This window comes from Populus euphratica, unplaced genomic scaffold, assembly GCF_000495115.2.
Source record: "Populus euphratica unplaced genomic scaffold, PopEup_1.0 scaffold47.1, whole genome shotgun sequence".
Taxonomy (NCBI): domain Eukaryota; kingdom Viridiplantae; phylum Streptophyta; class Magnoliopsida; order Malpighiales; family Salicaceae; genus Populus; species Populus euphratica.
In genome coordinates, this window is record NW_011499925.1 from 666966 (window position 1) to 685588 (window position 18623).

The 18623-nt window shown below is 30.2% G+C and overlaps 2 protein-coding genes and 1 long non-coding RNA gene across 4 annotated transcripts; 2 read left to right on the top strand and 1 right to left on the bottom strand.

Moving 5' to 3' along the window:
* The first annotated feature begins 4899 nt into the window (after window positions 1-4899).
* On the top strand, window positions 4900-7804 carry LOC105135608 (RING/U-box superfamily protein). 2 transcript variants are annotated; one of them, XM_011040568.1, is made up of 3 exons: window positions 4900-5966; window positions 6831-7212; window positions 7310-7804. In XM_011040568.1, the coding sequence occupies exons 1-3, from the start codon at window positions 5479-5481 to the stop codon at window positions 7454-7456; spliced, it is 1017 nt and encodes a 338-aa protein (XP_011038870.1). In that variant the 5' UTR covers window positions 4900-5478; the 3' UTR covers window positions 7457-7804. The 2 variants fall into 2 exon arrangements, with proteins under 2 accessions (XP_011038870.1, XP_011038869.1); XM_011040567.1 differs by having other exon boundaries at window positions 4902-5966; window positions 6822-7212.
* Window positions 7697-8642, bottom strand: LOC105135607 (uncharacterized). The gene is made up of 2 exons (XR_844202.1): window positions 8162-8642; window positions 7697-8079 (listed from the first exon to the last, which is right to left on the bottom strand). It is a non-coding gene; the product is annotated as an uncharacterized LOC105135607 (long non-coding RNA).
* Window positions 8643-13003: 4361 nt separating this feature from the next.
* LOC105135633 (uncharacterized) lies at window positions 13004-13342 on the top strand. Its single transcript, XM_011040607.1, has one exon. It carries the CDS (start codon window positions 13004-13006, stop codon window positions 13340-13342), a length of 339 nt encoding a protein of 112 aa, XP_011038909.1.
* The last annotated feature ends 5281 nt before the right edge of the window (window positions 13343-18623 follow it).

Consider the following 18623-nt stretch of genomic DNA (forward strand, 5'->3'; position numbering starts at 1 on the left):
TTAAAAAGAGCACAATTATATTGACTAAACAATTTAAAATCTTACAAGCATAAGTGTAACCAATCATAAAAAGCTTAAGGGAGTATGGTAAACTTTTGATGATCATATTTTTTCTTTAGATTTTACCACATTGCGTGATATTCAATTTTTAATCCTTCATGGAGATGGTGACAAATAAAAATTATTGCTTTTGCGCGATCCCGCAAGGACGTGTTATTTTCTTCTTTGATGGTTTCTTTAAGATTTATAGCTTCTAGATGAATCTCATCATCAAAGATTCATGACAAAAATTTATTCTCAAATACATCAAGAGTGGTAAATTTAAGTTTCGTCAGATTTGATATTATCTATACAAAACCAACTTATTAAATAAAATCATGAATATAAAAGAAAAATCATTCAGTTTTTTAGAAATATTAGTTCTTCAAGAATTATACTTAATTTATTTAATTCTTCATAAACTTATAATACTAGTTCTCTAAGCACTTTAAATTTTCATGAATAAAAAGAAAAGAAAATTTGTCAAAATAAATTATAAAGCCAAATATATTTCATAAAATATAAACAATAATAAAAAAAATATTAAAATTTATATAAGCTATGTAACCATAGTTTTAAAACCCGGCCCGGCCCGGCGGGTTGACCCGGGACCCGGCCGACCCGGAGCTGGAACCGGGCCGGGTTGATGAAAAAATAAGGTAAGCCATGACCCGGCGTGACCCGGCCGACCCGGCGGGTTGACCCGGAAACCCGAATGACCCGGCAAAACCCGGTCAAAAACCCGATAGTAACCCGTTGACTTTTGTTTTTTTTTTACTAAAACAACGTCGTTTTGAATTTTTTTTAAAATAGAAATTGACCCGGTCAAAACCCGGAAATTTTTTTTAAATAGAAATTGACCCGGCCGACCCGTTCGACCCGGTCAAAACCCGGAACCTAGGCCTTGGACCAGGCCAGCCATCGGGCTGGGTTTAAAAACTATGTATGTAACATAAGAGTTCATATGTATCAAGATTTCAATATAAATCAAGTGAAGTGATCATGCTAATAACGTATTAAAAAAATAAAAAATAAGTAAAAAAATATATATTTAGGATAAAACTTAAGAGAAAAGTTTATATTTTTTATTGTATATTTTTTTAATATTTAAAAAATAAAATAAGTAATCTATTCATAGAAAAAAAATTAAAAAAATTAAAAATTTCAATTATCCGGAAAATCTGAAAAACTAAACTAAAAAACTACGAAGTCCAAGAGATATATAATTATATTATATATATAATTAAAAAATTACTAAAAAATTTCAATTTGCAGGGAGGTGGAGACATGACAGTCCAAGAATCTTCATATTTTATATGTTCCTCATGACAGTGCTTGTGCATCATGTCATATAACGAGCCCTTGCAGGAATCCAATGACAATATTAATAATTGCCTCTTAGACCATGAATATTACTAGATAGACATATTATTAACTTCTCTGTAACACAATTCATATACATCCTTGAAAAAATAATTTAATTTAAAATTTTAAATTATTATATATAATTTAAAGATATAATTTGTATTGTTTTTAAATATATTTTTTAAAATAAAATTTTTTTACATTTGAAATTGATATAGTTTCACGCTACCTTGTATTTATTTCAAATAAATAATAATAATAAAATTTAAATTTATGATTATTTGATTATAAAATTTAAATATTATATTAAAGAATCAATTTAATTTAAAAATTTAAATATTAAATATAATTTATATTATTGTAGAAGATGGATTGGCCTAAACTAAATTTCTTCATCTCTCCGGTATTGACAAAAAACAACTCTCATCTCTACGGTATATTTATTGAGATGACGAAATAAATGTGTTTGGTCACCCTCCCCGTAGGAGAAACAAACACTCTACCACACCTGATGGCCCAGCCAGCCCTACCCCCGCAAAGTAAACAAACGGACGTATCAAACTCCACCACCACCACCACCACCACCACCAATTGAAACTTAGAAAAGCCGATTAACTGTGTGTGGGCATTGAGTGTAAGCGAAGGCTGGGCTCATCCTCTCTTCAGCATTTACTTGATACAAAATCAAAGATAAGCTCGCCAAGACCCCCACCCACATCATCATCTGGATGAGCACAAACATGCCAAGCTTCCCTCTCTCTTTTTCCTTCTTTTTTTTAATTGTAAGTGTCCGAACACTAATTTATACATGTCTTAATTAATTTTATAAATTTTAAAATTAAAATTTTATAAATTTTAAAATTAATGATAATATAAACTTTTAATAACCTTGAAAAAATTTAAACCTCATAATACAAGCTTCCATATCTTCCTCTCATACGTTGCTGTCATATACGTGTAGATTATATATACCAGTATTCCTGAAAATGACCTGCTTGTAACCCTAGCCGTGTATGCTGTGAATCTCTCAAGAACAGCGCATGTGGGTTCGGTTTATTTGATGGGGCGTTCAATTTCTTGAGTCAAGCAAGTAGGATGGAGTTTAATTACGTGTTTTAATCAAATTACATCATATATTTTATTCTCTTCGGATTACCACGTGTTTTTCCGTGCTCGAACGAGGGAGTCAAATCTTGAAATGTGTTGTTAAATCTTGGTCAAATACAAGTCAGCCAATAAATTAAACATTGATTAAGATTTATTTATTATGATGCGTAATTGCACTATCTTTATGACGTGTATGATTTCCAAAGGTGAAATGGTATATTTGACTGGACATAAAGAATTAAATAAATATATAAATTATTTATAAACAAACTTTCCACGCTTAAATTTTCTTATAAAGCAACTTGCCAACATTTTAATGATAAATGTGTATTCATAAATTCTAAATAATTGACAAATGTATGAATTTTGTGAAAAGATTGTGTATTCAACATTACGGGAAAAAAATATGTGTATTAAATTGCATGAGCGTCCACTATGAAGGGCGTTTGTGCTACGATTATGATTACAATTTAATTATTATTTCTATACAATTCTTTTTCAAACTAAATTTTAATTATAAAATGTGTATATTGTGGCTCACCAAGCTTATAATAGTTTTTTGTATTTAATTTCTTGATGAAATTTTATCCAAAATCGTTCTCAAATTCCTAATCCTTTCAAGTTATTTTTGTTATTATATCATATCCACCTATTAAGTATATATTTATAGATATAGTTGTGATTATTTTTTAAAATATTTTTTATTTAAAAAAATATGATAATATTTTTTTATTAAAATTTATTTTTGAGATTAGGACATCAAAATAATTTAAGAACATCAAAAATATATTAATTTAAAATAAAAAATTAAATTAAATTATTTCAAAAACACTTTTAAAATACAATACTAAATGCACCTTAAATCTTCGTGGGGGATTAATATTAATCTTTTTATAAGATTTTGGTGTGAGAATCTCTTACAAGTTTCAATATAATTGAGGTTTGAGTGCTTCATTGAGATTTTTACAACTTTAGAGGTTCGATTGAGAATTAAAACTATTCAACATCATTATTTATGCTAGTTCTTTATATAAAGAATGGAAGGAGAAAGCTGAAGATACGATGAAACTTTATGAGATTAATTTGTACAAATTACTTGCTTGTGTAAAGGGGATGCATTAGCGTAATCAAACGATGCTTGAGCAAACGAAAAAGATTAGCAATCCGTGAAGAATTCAGATCATGGGCAAAGTATGATTATAGGAAAAGATATCATCATTACTTTACAATGATGCTTAATCTTATAGCACTTGAACGGCCTTTTATTAATCTGTGATGAAGCAAATGCAAGCTTCTTTTTCTTTCTTTTTTTCTTTTTTTCTTTTATGTATACTCAAACTCTTTTCAATAATAAGGTTAATTTTGCTTGGTGTTCGTAGCTGCCCCTTCTAGTAAATATACTTTTTAAAAATCGATTTTGTGTTATCATGGATATAGCAGATGTAAGCTTTGTATCCATATAAGCATTTTAAGCTCCTAATTAGGAGTTTATAAATTAAAAAAAAATCAGAAAGAAAGATGATCTGCTCTGTCAATGACAATGGTGTTTATCTTATTAATCTGGTTTTAGAAGGGATTTAAGCCCCATTGCGTGATGAACTGTGTTTTAGCATAATAATAATAGTTCCCAATATTCACATCCTTTAATGACACTAATCACAATCAAATGATCATTTACACCTCTCTTATATGGACTCTTTAGATCGTTTGAAGAAGCTTCTTACCATTTTTAAATAATTAAGGTATTTTTATGTGTGATTAAAGACTAATTAATTTCTTTACTATGAAAAAGAAAAAAACAGCACTCAAGGGAAGATCAAGTACATTCAGAGAGCAAGGAAAATTAATGGGGTTCACAAAAAAATAAAAAATAAAAAAAGAAGCAAGTAGGAGAGAAAACATAGGGAGGGGAAATGCTCCTCTAGCATGGTAAGAGCTGCCTATCCCACCATAAATTTTAAAATCCTCCGGTTACTGAACCCGCCATAATTCAAAATCTCTCATTTCAGTAACATTATGAAATTATAATTTATTTAAGATTCGTCATTTTTTAATATATATATATATATATATATTAAAATAATATTTTATTTTACTTTTTAAATATCTATCACATTAAAATATCTAAAAAATATATTTTTTTAAATTTTAAATAAATAACATTTTGATCGCAACACTCTCTTAAAATAATATTAATCTCCTGTGTGTGTGTGTATCTTCCTGAAATAATAGTAATCTCTTGTGTGTGTGTGCGTGTGTGTATGCAATTAATTAAGACCAAAAGAGACATTAACTGAACAAAGAAAAAAAATATTAAAAAAAAAATTTACTTAATTATTTTGTGCTGGAGAGAAATGAAAGGGAAATATTTGTAGTTGAAGATCTGTTTCAGCTATAACTTTGCTTGCTGAATAAACAAGAACCAGATGGAAGTTAGGGTGGTTTTGGCTTTTGCAGTTGATTCTTGGTCACCATCTGAAACCCCACCTTCACCTTCCTGTCATATTCACACTCCACAACCATCTCTCCATTTCTCCTTGCTCTATCTTTCCATATACACTTCATTTGTCTGTGTTTGGTGCCTGCTGATTACCAGTCCATTCTTAAATAAATACCCACTTCGGTTTTGAGAGATTCTGGAGCTGGTGCTAACCAAGTTGTTTGTTTGAGCTGGGTTTCAAGGTACAGTGCTGTCTACTCTGGAGCCAACAAAATACAAGTCTTTGGCCAAACCCTGCCTGCTGGTGATTTCCAGTGCTGGAATTTTTGTGGTTTCCATTTTAGTACCATACATGGAATTCTTGCTGGTAATATTCAAATTCTAGTTAACCCCATATCATCAATTGTACAAGATCATGTCGTTTCTTTTCAACTAAGTCTTATTGACAAGCCAGTCTTATCTCTTTATCTCGTTATTCGACCAAACCACAAGCTTGTATCAGAAGGGTTCTTCCTAAAACATCCTCAATGAATACGCGGTACCCCTTTCCAGTGAATTCGTTCTGTGGTTCAAGTCCTGCAGCATCTCTAGCAGGAGAAGAGCATGGAACTGTGTCTCTCAGAAACAGGTCTGCTCGCACTCCCACTTCGTCATTATTGGTAAGAACAGCGATGAGAATATCTAGAGCAAGATGGTTCACCTTCTTGAGAAGAGTATTCCACTGCCAGAATGGCTCAAGGTCTAATCTTGGGTCTAATCCTTTCAACTCCAGCACTTGGATGATGCTGGAGTTTGTAGCTTTGGTCATTCAAATAAGTATTACCATGTTCACCCTGGCTATTTCCAAGGCAGAGAAGCCTGTTTGGCCTGTGAGAATATGGATTATTGGCTATAATATTGGTGTTGTCCTTAGTCTGCTGCTGCTCTATGGGCGATACCGGCAAATTAACACGACTCAAGGCGATGGTTTTGGCCTACCTGATTTGGAACATCAGAGGGGCAGTGAGGAATCCAGGTATTTCTGTTAAAAGCTATTCATCCTATAGTGTTACTCCATCAATGCTGAAAATATATGTGTTCAAGCGTTATTACATAATATGATGTGATTAGCAGCATGCTTTAAAATGAAATTTGGTTGAGAAGGAATAGATTTCTAGCATCTTGAAGAACAGGAAAAAGGATGCTTGTTCTCTGTATAATTTAGCAAGTAGCTTCGGAATCATTATAGTAATTAGAATTCCCCTATGGCTGTAAATCTTAATTTCCTAGTATTGGGTGGTGCTTTTTAATCTCTTGAAACTTAGCTGTCGGAGAGATTATAAGTTTTATTTTGCTTATTTTAGTTACCATGACCAAAAAACTGTAGTTTACGTGTGACTTCGATGCCTTTGGATAAGAATTATTGGCCATTGCAAATTCTTATATTTAAGATTTTGCCTTTAAATTGAACAGCTTAATGTCACCAAGGTTGAATCAGCATTTTTATTTTATGGTACTTTAACCACTACTCTACTAGCAAAACTGAATTTGCAGGTGGAAGAGAGTACTCTTCTTCTTTCTTATCAGCATCGAGAGAAGAAACTGTTTATGCCTACCCCACTCAGGCATCCGTATTACCACCGAGGCAGGATATCTTTGGTCAATCTACAGTTCGGCTAAATGAGAAATTTTCGGGAAAAAAGAGAGAATAAGAATGATGTGATCTTCAATATAGTTTAGGAGTCATTGCATGATCTAGAATTCCCAGATACTTTGAAAAAATACAGCCATGAAAAGTTTTTCATGGCTAATACAGCCATTTACAAATATATAATAGAAAGATAATAATATTCGTTGGACTTAATTTGTACGCCTACTGATTGATATACAGTGTATGCAGGTGCTCAATTTTGATGCACAAGTGCCAGACTTCACTCGAGCTCTTCTTTGCAATATGGTTTGTGATGGGTAATGTTTGGGTCTTTGATTCTCGCTTTGGATCCTACCACCGTGCTCCAAAACTCCATGTGCTATGCATCTCTCTACTTGCCTGGAATGCTCTCAGTTACTCCTTCCCATTTCTCTTGTTTCTACTGTTATGTTGTTGTGTGCCACTCATTAGCACTGTCCTTGGTTACAACATGAACATGGGGTCTGCCGAGAGAGGGGCATCCGACGATCAAATCTCCAGTCTACCAAGTTGGACGTACAAAGCAGCTGACACCAACTCGGAGCTTCGCAATAATGCTGATCGCAATTCAACCATTGCAAGTGAAGATCTGGTAAGTCCTAGTTTACAGATACAGATGGCTACGCTACCTTATTGGCATACAGTCAGAGCATGTTTTCTTACTTACGTTTGTGTGATGGTATTGACAGGAATGTTGTATCTGCCTAGCCAAATATAAAGACAAAGAAGAAGTTAGGAAATTGCCATGTTCCCATATGTTTCACCTCAAGTGCGTAGATCAATGGCTTCGAATTATATCCTGCTGCCCTCTCTGTAAACAAGGATTGGAGAGATAGAGGGCAAGACAGCAATAGAGAGCTGAAGTTTTTATCAGGCTTTCTTTTCTGTTTTAAGCTGTCTTCAGTGTGCAATAAAAAATTGTATGTGTTGGTCTGGTTACTTGAGTGAGTTCTTGGCTTGTACAAAGGAGCTCCCCTGTAACCATAATCATAGAATTCTGTCTGGGCTGTACATGGCAGAAGGATGGTAGGAGTACTTGATTCCCAAGGATAGGGAAGTCCTTTACTCAAGGATACACCCCAAAATCTGTACACGATTTTTGTTTCTTGTGATTGCAGTAGATACTGGTATACATGTAAATGAACATAAATAATCCATGTATTCAAATTAATATTCTGGGCTAATAACATTTTCAATTTGTGCATGTTTTTGAATGGAGCCAGTAATCGAATAAAGAAAAATGATCACAGTTCATCTCCTTCCCATGGTGGTCCAAACCATCAGGTCCTTGCAATAAACAACATGGCTATCAGAATGAAGATTGTGAATGAATCAAACATGTTATCATTCAATGTTTATCATTCTTTAATCCCTCTCTCGGGGAAAGTATGGTGGACTGCCAAACCACCCAACAAAATGGATACGCAGGAGCATCTGATGGAACCCGGTGGTGAATCTCCTAAAAAAACATATCCAACATAAATCATAACTCAAAGGAATCTAACCCACTGTATATGAAATTAGACTCTAAACACCCATACTAGTCATTTTCTCAAATCACGCCAACTAAACTTCTCTTTAGCCATTCCACTACATCCATTGTAGGTTGAATGATTCCGATAATTTAGCATTTCAGAATTCTTGTCACGGGGGCTTCCCTATCGAATTTGCTTCTTTTGAATCACATCATTCTTCTTTTCCTGTTCAATTTTCCCGTCAAACTTGGTGTGAAGAAAGTTGATGAGCGAGAAATGAAACTAGAACTTGAGGAAGCAAAGGCGGTGGAGGAGCGTAAGATGTCGAAGATCTAGAGAGGTGTTGATGAAATCTGCTAGATGGGGAGACTGAGGGGGGAGACGGTCCGCTTTAGGTACTTCTAGAAGATCCAATGGCTGTGCCTGCCATTTTGGTGGAGGTGGAGTTGTTTTTAGGTTTACATTAGAGAAAGAGAGAGAGAAAGAGGAATTTCTTCTACGTCTGATATTTGATTATCTTTACTGCTCGTCTCACATATATTATTTTGGGCATATAAAGCTATAATGAAAAAAAATAAGGATAAATTAGAAAAAAATTAATGGTAATGTGAATTATTATAGTGATTTAGCTAACCCTTTTAGTATATTTTGTTAATGTAATATAATCGTAAAATCCCCAAACATGGCGTTCCCTGGGGATTAGGGATATGCTGATTGAGGCTTGTATTAGATGTAAAGTACAAGAAAGAGTGAAATATCTTCTTATGATTTGCTTGGTACGATAACCAGGTTCTTGTTGCATTCATCGTTTAGATTATTAAGTAATCAGCTAATTATTCCTTCAATTTCTGGTTTTTGCTTATGCTGTCATACCATCTGGCTTTGACCAAGCATACCCACCTCAAATCATCGTGGAAATCCTAGTTTTTGTGCCTCATTGCTTAGAAAGGCGATGGAATGATGAGAGTGATCGTCGAGAGGACGTAGTTTACAATCATATTCTGAATGAATAAAAAAAGACGCCATTCATGCTGACTACATTACCAGACATGCTGAGAAAACATTAAAAGAGGTTAAAATTGAACTGGATATATAGCCTGAAGACTCAGCCCTTGACTCTTGCCACTTACAGCAATAGTGAATGTGTTCTTATTTTCACATTCCAGACAATTCATGGCGGCTACTTTTCAGAGTTTCATTTATAAGGGTGCTGAGAAACTCCTTGAAAGTGCTGGCAGCTTCATGCGTTTTGTCCTTAATATAGCCAAGAGAAACTGCAAAACATTTAGGCATCATAATGCTTAGAAACTTTAAACATGGAAGGCCTAACAGAGTGCTTTGAAAAAAAGAATAATCAAAATGCAACTTAATTACCCTCACAACCCTTTTCAGGAGGTCATTCTCCTTCTTAAGCTCTGTATTTTCCACTTGCTGTTGGGCTTCCAAAGCCTGAAAACAGGGGTGGTAAATATGAAAACAATAACGAAGAGCAAACGAAGCCAAGTTCTATATGTAACAAATTGCTTAAAAGACCAGTCTGGGATAACTTAATTACTTGTTTCCTTGCTCTAGACCTGGCAGCTGATTCTCGATTTTTTATCATCCTGTGCTGGATTTTATCAGAAATCGATGTCTTTCCACAAGTTCTTCTAGCTCTGGGATGAGCATTCTTTTTGCTATCATTTTCACAGCTAATTCCACTTGCAGATTGTTGATAGAGGCACGCCCTGTTGGGAGCATTCACATAACTGATACTGTCCGTACCAGCTCTTCTGTCATCGTTCTTTTTGTTTGCATTTCTACTTCTAACTCCTTGTACAAATTGATGGTAAGGGCTTGCCTCATCAACAACTCTCGCTTCACTTGTATTGACCAAACCAGACACAGCAGCAACTGGAGGTGGCTGTTTCCGACTATAATCACCACCTAAGCTAGCACAGCTCACCTGTTCGGGTGGATGATCAACTCCTTTCATTTTGAGCAGGTTTGAACTAGACCCGGTTCCTATAGTCAATGCTGCTCCATCGAGGCATCTTTTCCTCTTAACCTTCATTGGACTTGCACTGTTTCTTGTGTATGGAAGGCTTGTGCCCTGCACCTTCTTAGCAACTTGAGATGGAATATGGATTTGCTGGGAAACCTGGATATCTGTGCTTAAAGATAAAGCAGTAAAATGAGAAGCCTTTAATTCATCTTCTTGAGATGGAGGTAACATGGTGTGTGTAAACATGAAGATGATATAGAAAGGTTTTCAGATTAAGCTCCGGCTTTGTTCCTGGAATAACAAGAGCAAGACAAAAACAATTACTAGAAAGATTGCATGGAAACTCACTTTTAATGCAACTAAGCTCTTTTTTCCATGGGAGAAAATACAAATCCAGGAAAGTAGATCAAAGCCTTCAACATGTTTAATACGAATCTCTAACAATGATGCATATAAAAGGCAATTATGGCAACTATTATATCAAATAAAGCTGAAATATAATGTTTTTTAGATATCAGATTGAGAGAGAAGGAGAGTACCTTAATTATGTGCTGTAGATTCGAGTGCTGCAACCCTATCAAAGGGATTTCAAACCAGAGCTGAAACTCCAAAAAGCAGCATCTGCCCTGTGGAACTCTTTTGAGTACCCACTGAAACAGAGAGAGGAAATTGATATGCAACGTATGGAACAGAAGATGAAGACACTTCTCAACGTGTAAGAAAATTTGGTGAGCTTGCAGTGGAAAGAGAGAGACAGTGCCTGGTGGCAAAGATGCTTTCTTCAAAAATCAACATGCAAGAGACCAGCAGAGGAACCAAAAACCAAACTTACGTCGTGTAAGAGAACAAAACAAAACGGTTGAAACCGATGCCATTCATGGACACAAAATGACAACTTGAGCTGCTCCATTTGTCATTGTTTCTCACTGAAATCTGCTCCATTTAGCAATTTCGACGAGTGTGTGCAGGTATATATATATTAAATAATATTTTTATTTGGTCACAATTTAAATAATATCTTGATTAATTAATAAAACTTTATGATACCAAAAATACTAATTTGTTGAGATCTAATTGTATATATATTAAATAATTAGCTTGTGCTGTGCTATACTGCAAGTTACACTAAAAAATTTTAAATATAAAAAAATATTATTAATATTTTTTTTAATTTTAAATAATCTGGTTAAGTTTTAAATAATTTAAATAACTAGTAAAAACATAATTTATTTTTAAAATAAATTTAAATACAACATCCATTCTAGAAATACTATCACGATGACACGTTATATCATTTTGGATGCTAAATTCAAAACTCGTTGCCCTTAGAGGATAAAAATCTAAGAACAAGCTTGAGAGCGTGGCCTTGCAAGCCCATATGTGTTGGCATTTCTTTCTCTTGGGCAAGACCAGCGAGCCTCAAATCTTTTCCCATATACTTAGGTAATTTCTATGTTTTTCAAAAAAAATATTTTTTTTTATTAGAATCCACTGTAAAAAAAAAACTTAAAATGGTTTTAAAATTCTTGTTCAAATTTTCCATGTTCCTTAATTGATATTATAGGTTTTATAGGATTGTTAAATGTTTTTTCAATTACAATGTACTAATATTAAAAAAATAATAAGAAATAAAGGATTGCTTATTAATATTCAATGAAAATAAAATTACTTTTATTTATAATTTTGAATTTATTTTTTTACTTCATTTGATAAAATTTGTTGATTCTTTTTTTAAATCACATTGAAAATTAAGTGAATATCTTTTTTTAACTCGCTTTCGAAATTATAATGGCTTTTTATTTAAAAATAGTATAATAAAAAAAAAATTCATTCAAAAAATCAAGAGATGCATTGATAAAAAAAAAATAAAGTTTAGATTGAAGAACTTCATTTCTCCTCAATAATTTTATTTTTTGTACTACAAATATCTTCTTTTATAATCAATTAATTAAATTTCAAAAAACAAGGTTAATAAATCTTGAAGAGGAGGAAAAAATAGAGAACTGTAAGAAGAGAGAAAATTATGGAAACATAAAAAGTTTAGCTTTTTAGTAATAATGATAAAAAAAATTCAGAGTTTTTAAGAACTATAAATTAAGGTGACATTATAAAATCTTGAACTACAACATTGATGAAAGGGTAGGGCTAAAACTATAATTAATTTACCCCTTTTTTTTGTATTTAACCCTTGAGTTGAGACATCAATTTCTATATATATATATATATTACAACGTAGTTGGCATGAAATGAGGGTCATTACCAAATTACTAAATATAAATAATTTACTTGGCATATTCCTTAAATAGCAAAATTCTCTCGAAATTAGTGGGCTATAATTTCTATTATGTTTTACCCGTATTTTCAGCGCCAAAACAAGAACTGAAAATCCAAGATTTTAGCCAGTAATAACTATATTAACGGTTATGTTCGTATTGCCCATTTTGATATTTTTATCCTCCCCATTGCAGAAGCAGAAAGCTCAAATATCTCTCGTCTTTGCCTTCTCTCCCTTCTCAGGTCACCGGTTGGCTGGCGACAAACCAGAAAAGTTCCTTTCTCTATTGAATTGTCAGGTATGGCGAAAAACTTGGGCATTTTTTCCAAAGTCAAGAGTTTAAGTGCTCTCCATTTCTTGTTTTCCTCTTAAATTAAGACGAGATTGACATCATTAATGTCATAAAATGTATATTCGTATTGCATAACTTGTAGTTAATTTGGTTACAAGTTTCCAATGGGATACTGCTGATCAAGAATTTGATCTTTGGTTGTCGAATAATCAAGAACTGGTTCATAAATATTTAAACGTAAAGAGTTGATAACGTATATATCGATCTTACATTTTTGGCATGCAAATATAACTCCAATATCCTCATCAGTGCTGCTACATTTCTTGCATGACAGAAAAGCTTCTGAAAAGATCAAAGATGAGTAATAAGAGCAACAGCGTGAGGGACCAGAAACCCTCAAAAATCCTTAAGAAGCAACAGCAAGTAACCCCTGAAATAATGGCATCAGCAATTGACATGGAAGTGCTGAAGAAGAATTCGCCGCTGCACCATCCTGGCACTTCGCCAAGGTTACACAGGGCCTTGACAAAACCACGTAGCACTGAACGGGGGAACTGTCTTTGCTCACCAACCACCCATGCCGGTTCCTTCAAGTGCCGATTCCACCGAGGCTCCGGCATGATTCGTGGAGGATCCATCGGATCCAATCTCTCCGAGTTGGATGGTAAATCACGTGCTATTAGCGACCTGGTTTAGATCATGTGATTGTTAGAATGGGACTGCCCAAAGAGCTTTCTTTCAAGTTAATATACATGCATGCATGCATTCCTGCAAATTAATCATATCTATAACTGGTATGCCGAGGATGCTCCACATGGAGATGTATTTTAAGTTTCATGTCTGAAATAATATGTGTATCTACTTCTTAATCCACGTCACATGTACGTATAATAGTTTACTTGTATTGCTTCTTGTAATTAATTTATACGAGTAATGTTGCTCAACACAAATTTAATTACGAGTAATATTTTTAAGAATATCCCCTGTTATAAGCTCTCATACACTCTTACATGAATGGATCGCACCCTATTTTTTTCAAATTTTGCCATTGCTACAATGTCAGACGTAATTGTACGAAAAACTATCATGATAATCTTTTAACAAATATGTGAAGGGGGAAGGGAAGTTTATGTAACTCTAGGTATAAAATCCTATTAATTTGAACTATTTTTTACTATGTTAGAATTATCTCATACAGATTATAGATTGGGTTAGATTAGTTTTTTTTATTGTACAGTAAAATTACTAATTTAATTTTAAAATAAAAAAATAGAAAACCTTTCACTTGGTGTATTTTGATCTTTTTAATTTTTAAAAATATATAGTGGAATTATGTAAGAAAAATCAAATAAACTCTCTTGCGGGTACTTTTTGATTTTTTTATTATAGTTTTTTTTAATATCATATTAGTTTAGGATCATTTTTGTATTTTGATAATAATAAAAAAAAAAAAAAAAAAAAAACTTACTAATTCGTGCCATGCACAAGCAGTATGGCAGATGGGAGCCACCTAGCTATTAAAAACAACCTTTATTAGCGGTGTCAGAATCCTCACGGTACTTTCTCTATAATAAGGTGACGTGCGGTTCAAGATTCCTGCATGTTTTGCACCATTAACTATTTTTTCCCTTCTACTTCTTCCTAATCTCTTAAGTCTTTGTGCCAGCTTCTTAAAAATTCTAGAATCACCTTTTAATATGTTGATTTTTCAAACTATTATTTATTATAATTTTTTATTTTAAATAATTTCTAAAATTAAAATATTTTGTCAATGTTACCTTCTTTAATATTTTAATCTTTTAAATTTAGTTTTTATTATTTTAATTATTATTTATTTTATTTAAAATTATTTTTTAAATTGATTTTATTTTATAATTTCACCGTTCTTTAATTTGTTTTCCTTTTAAATTTAATATTTATTTTTTTATTATTATTTTTTTTGTTTTGATAATTTTTTAAATTGATTAGTAATTAAATATCTTGATTGAACTCGGGTCTAAAGCTTTACATGTTGCAAGTTTTAAATATTTGACTAGATTTTAAAGGTTTTACCTTATTTGCATGGTTTTTTATTAATTTTTTTGTTTAAGCTATTTTTTTTTTGTTTCATCCTTCAATATTTATTCAATTGAAAAATGGGTTCTATTTTTTTTTAACTTACTTTCTATGGAATTTTTTATTGTTCTTGATAATAACCTAGTTATCTCAAGTCTTTTTTATTTATCATTTTTATTGGGTTTTTTTGCTACTTTTTTTAATCAATTTTTTTTCTAATTTCATCTTTCAATATATAAAATAATTTTGAAAAACATTTATAAGATTAGAATTATTTCTCTATTAAAAAATTTCACCATTCTTTGGTTTTTTTTTCCTTTCAAATTGGAATGCTTTTTCAATGTCACCCCTTTTAATATTTTTTCTTATAAATTTTATTTTTATTATTTTGATTATTATTTATTTTGATTAAGATTATTTTTTAAATTGATTTTGCTTTACAATTTCATCATTCTTTGGTTTGTTTTCCTTTCAAATTTGATCTATATTTTTTTATTGCTATTTGTTTTATTTTGATAATTTTTAAAATTAATTGGTAATGAAGTATTTTGATTAAACTCAGGTCTAAAGCTTTACAGGTTGCAAGTTCTAAATAATTAACTAGATTTTGGAGTTTTTATCAAGTTTGCTTGATTTTTTATTTTTCTTTGTCTAAGCTTTTTTTCACATTTCATCCTTTAACATTAATTAGAGAATGAATTCTATTTTTTTTTAACTTGCTTTATGTGGAATTTTTTGTTTTTTTTATAATAACGTAGTTATCTCAAGTTTTTTTATTTATCATTTTTTGTTGGGTTTTTTTAGCTGCTTTTTTAAATTGATATTTTTTTCTTTATTTTATCCTTCAATATATGAAATGATTTTTTAAATAATTTATAAGATTAGAATTATTTTTCTATTAAAAAAATTCACCATTCTTGGTTTTTTTTTCCTTTCAAATTGGAATGCTTTTTCAATATCACCCCCTTTTAATATTTTCTTTCTTATAAATTTTGTTCTTATTATTTTGATTATTATTTATTTTGATTAAAATTATTTTTTAAATTGATTTTGCTTTACAATTTCATCATTCTTTGGTTTGTTTTCCTTTCAAATTTGATCTATATTTTTTTATTGCTATTTGTTTTATTTTGATAATTTTTAAAATTAATTGGTAATGAAGTATTTTGATTAAACTCAGGTCTAAAGCTTTACAGGTTGCAAGTTCTAAATAATTAACTAGATTTTGGAGTTTTTATCAGGTTTGCTTTGACTAGATTTTAAAGGTTTTACCTTATTTGCATGGTTTTTTTTTAAGTTATTTTTTTTATTTCATCCTTCAATATTTATTCAATTGAAAAATGGGTTCTATTTTTTTTTAACTTACTTTCTATGGAATTTTTTATTGTTCTTGATAATAACCTAGTTATCTCAAGTCTTTTTTATTTATCATTTTTATTGGGTTTTTTTGCTACTTTTTTTAATCAATTTTTTTTCTAATTTCATCTTTCAATATATAAAATAATTTTGAAAAACATTTATAAGATTAGAATTATTTCTCTATTAAAAAATTTCACCATTCTTTGGTTTTTTTTCCTTTCAAATTGAAATGCTTTTTCAATGTCACCCCCTTTTAATATTTTCTTCTTATAAATTTTGTTCTTATTATTTTGATTATTATTTATTTTGATTAAAATTATTTTTTAAATTGATTTTGCTTTACAATTTCATCATTCTTTGGTTTGTTTTCCTTTCAAATTTGATCTATATTTTTTTATTGCTATTTGTTTTATTTTGATAATTTTTAAAATTAATTGGTAATGAAGTATTTTGTAATTAAACTCGGGTTTAAAGCTTTACAGGTTGCAAGTTCTAAATAATTAACTAGATTTTGGAGTTTTTACCAGGTTTGCTTGGTTTTTTATTTTTCTTTGTCTAAGCTTTTTTTCACAATTCATCCTTTAACATTAATTAGAGAATGAATTCTATTTTTTTTACTTGTTTTTTGTGAAATTTTTTGTTTTTTTATAATAACTTAGTTATCTCAAGTTTTTTTATTTATCATTTTTTGTTGAGTTTTTTTAGCTGCTTTTTTGAATTGATATTTTTTTCTCCATTTCATTTTAAATAATTTATAAGATTATAATTATTTTTCTATTAAAAAAATTCACCATTCTTGGTTTTTTTTTCTTTTCGAATTGGAATGCTTTTTCAATGTCACCCCTTTTTAGTTTTCTTTTTCCTTTTAAATTTGGTTTTTATTATTTTGATTGTTATTTTTTTATTGAGATTATTTTTTAAATTGATTTTGTTTTACAATTTCATTATTCTTTAGTTTGTTTTCCTTTCAAATTTAATCTATAATTTTTTATTGCTATTTATTTTGTTTTGGTAATTTTTTAAATTGATTGGTAATGAAATATCTTGCTTAAACTCAAGTCTAAAGCTTTACAAGTTGCGAGTTCTAAATAGTTGACCAGATTTTGGAGTTTTTACCGGCTTTACTTAGTTTTTTATTTTTCTTTGTCTAAGCTATTTTTCTCGTTTCATGCTTTAACATTTATTCAATTGGAGAATGAGTTTTATTTTTTTAACTCGCTTTTTATGGAATTTTTTGTTGTTCTTGATAATAACTTAATTATCTCAAGTTTTTTTATTTATCATTCTTTGTTAGGTTTTTTAGCTACTTTTTTGAATTGTTTTTTTTTCTCCATCTCATTCTTCAATATATAAAATGATTTTTCAAACAATTTATAAGATTAGAATTATTGTTTTATTAAAAAATTTCACCATTTATTGGTTTTTTTTCCTTTCAAATTTGAATGCTTTTTCAATGTCATCCACTTTTATTATTTTTTTTCTTTTAAATTTGGTTGTCATTATTTTGATTGTTATTTGTTTTGATTGAGATTCTTTTTTAAATTGATTTTGTTTTACAATTTCATCATTCTTTGATTTATTTTCCTTTCAAATTTGATTTATCTTTTTTATTATTTGTTTGTTTTGATAATTTTTTAAATTGATTGATAATAAAGTATCTTGATTAAACTCAGGTCTAAAGCTTTTTTTTTATTATTTGTTTGTTTTGACAATTTTTAAAATTGATTGATAATGAAGTATCTTGATTAAACTCAGGTCTAAAGCTTTACAGGTTGCAAATTCTAAATAGTTAACCAAATTTTGGAGTTTTTACCAAGTTTGCATGGTTTTTTTATTTTTCTTTATCTAAGATATTTTTTCATTTCATCCTTTAATATTTATTCAATTAGAGAATGAATTTTATTTTTTTAAACTTGCTTTCTGTGGAATTTTTTGTTATTCTTGATAATAACTTAATTATCTCAAGTTTTTTTATTTATCATTCTTTGTTGGGTTTTTTTAGCTACTTTTTTTAATTGATATTTTTTTCTCTATTTTATCCTTCAATATATGAAATGATTTTTTAAATAATTTATAAGATTAGAATTATTTTCCTATTACATCCCTCTTTAATTGTTTTTATCTTTTGAATTTAGTTTTTATTATTTTTATTGCTATTAATTTTATTTGAGATAAATTTTAAAATTTATTTTTATTTATTTTCTTTCACTAGGATTTTTCACTAATTTTAAAAATAACTCAGGTTTTTTCAAGTCTTTATATTTGTTGGATTTACTATGGCTAATCAATATTAAATTGATTGAAAATTTAGTTTCTTAATTTAACCTGGGTTTAGGATTTGATGGATTGTGAGATTGAAACATTTGACTAAATTTAGAAGATTTACTTGGGTTTTCTTTTGTTTTTTTTAAGTTGATTTTTTTTTAATTTTTTAATTTTATATTTATATCGTTAGTGATAAGACTGTTTTTTTCTTTATATGTCTTCTATATAATTTTTTTTAATCGATTTCTTTTTTAAATTCCCATGTTTTTCTTTTTTGAGATTATTTCGCATATTAACC

What these genes read in the sequence shown, in the direction of transcription:
- LOC105135608 (XM_011040567.1), top strand. Translation starts at nt 5,479, where the DNA reads ATGAATACGCGGTACCCCTTTCCAGTGAATTCGTTCTGTGGTTCAAGT. An exon ending in AGGGGCAGTGAGGAATCCAG is followed by an intron (nt 5,967 to 6,821) that starts GTATTTCTGTTA and finishes ATTGATATACAG; the next exon opens with TGTATGCAGGTGCTCAATTT. An exon ending in CCATTGCAAGTGAAGATCTG is followed by an intron (nt 7,213 to 7,309) that starts GTAAGTCCTAGT and finishes TGGTATTGACAG; the next exon opens with GAATGTTGTATCTGCCTAGC.
- LOC105135633 (XM_011040607.1), top strand. Translation starts at nt 13,004, where the DNA reads ATGAGTAATAAGAGCAACAGCGTGAGGGACCAGAAACCCTCAAAAATC.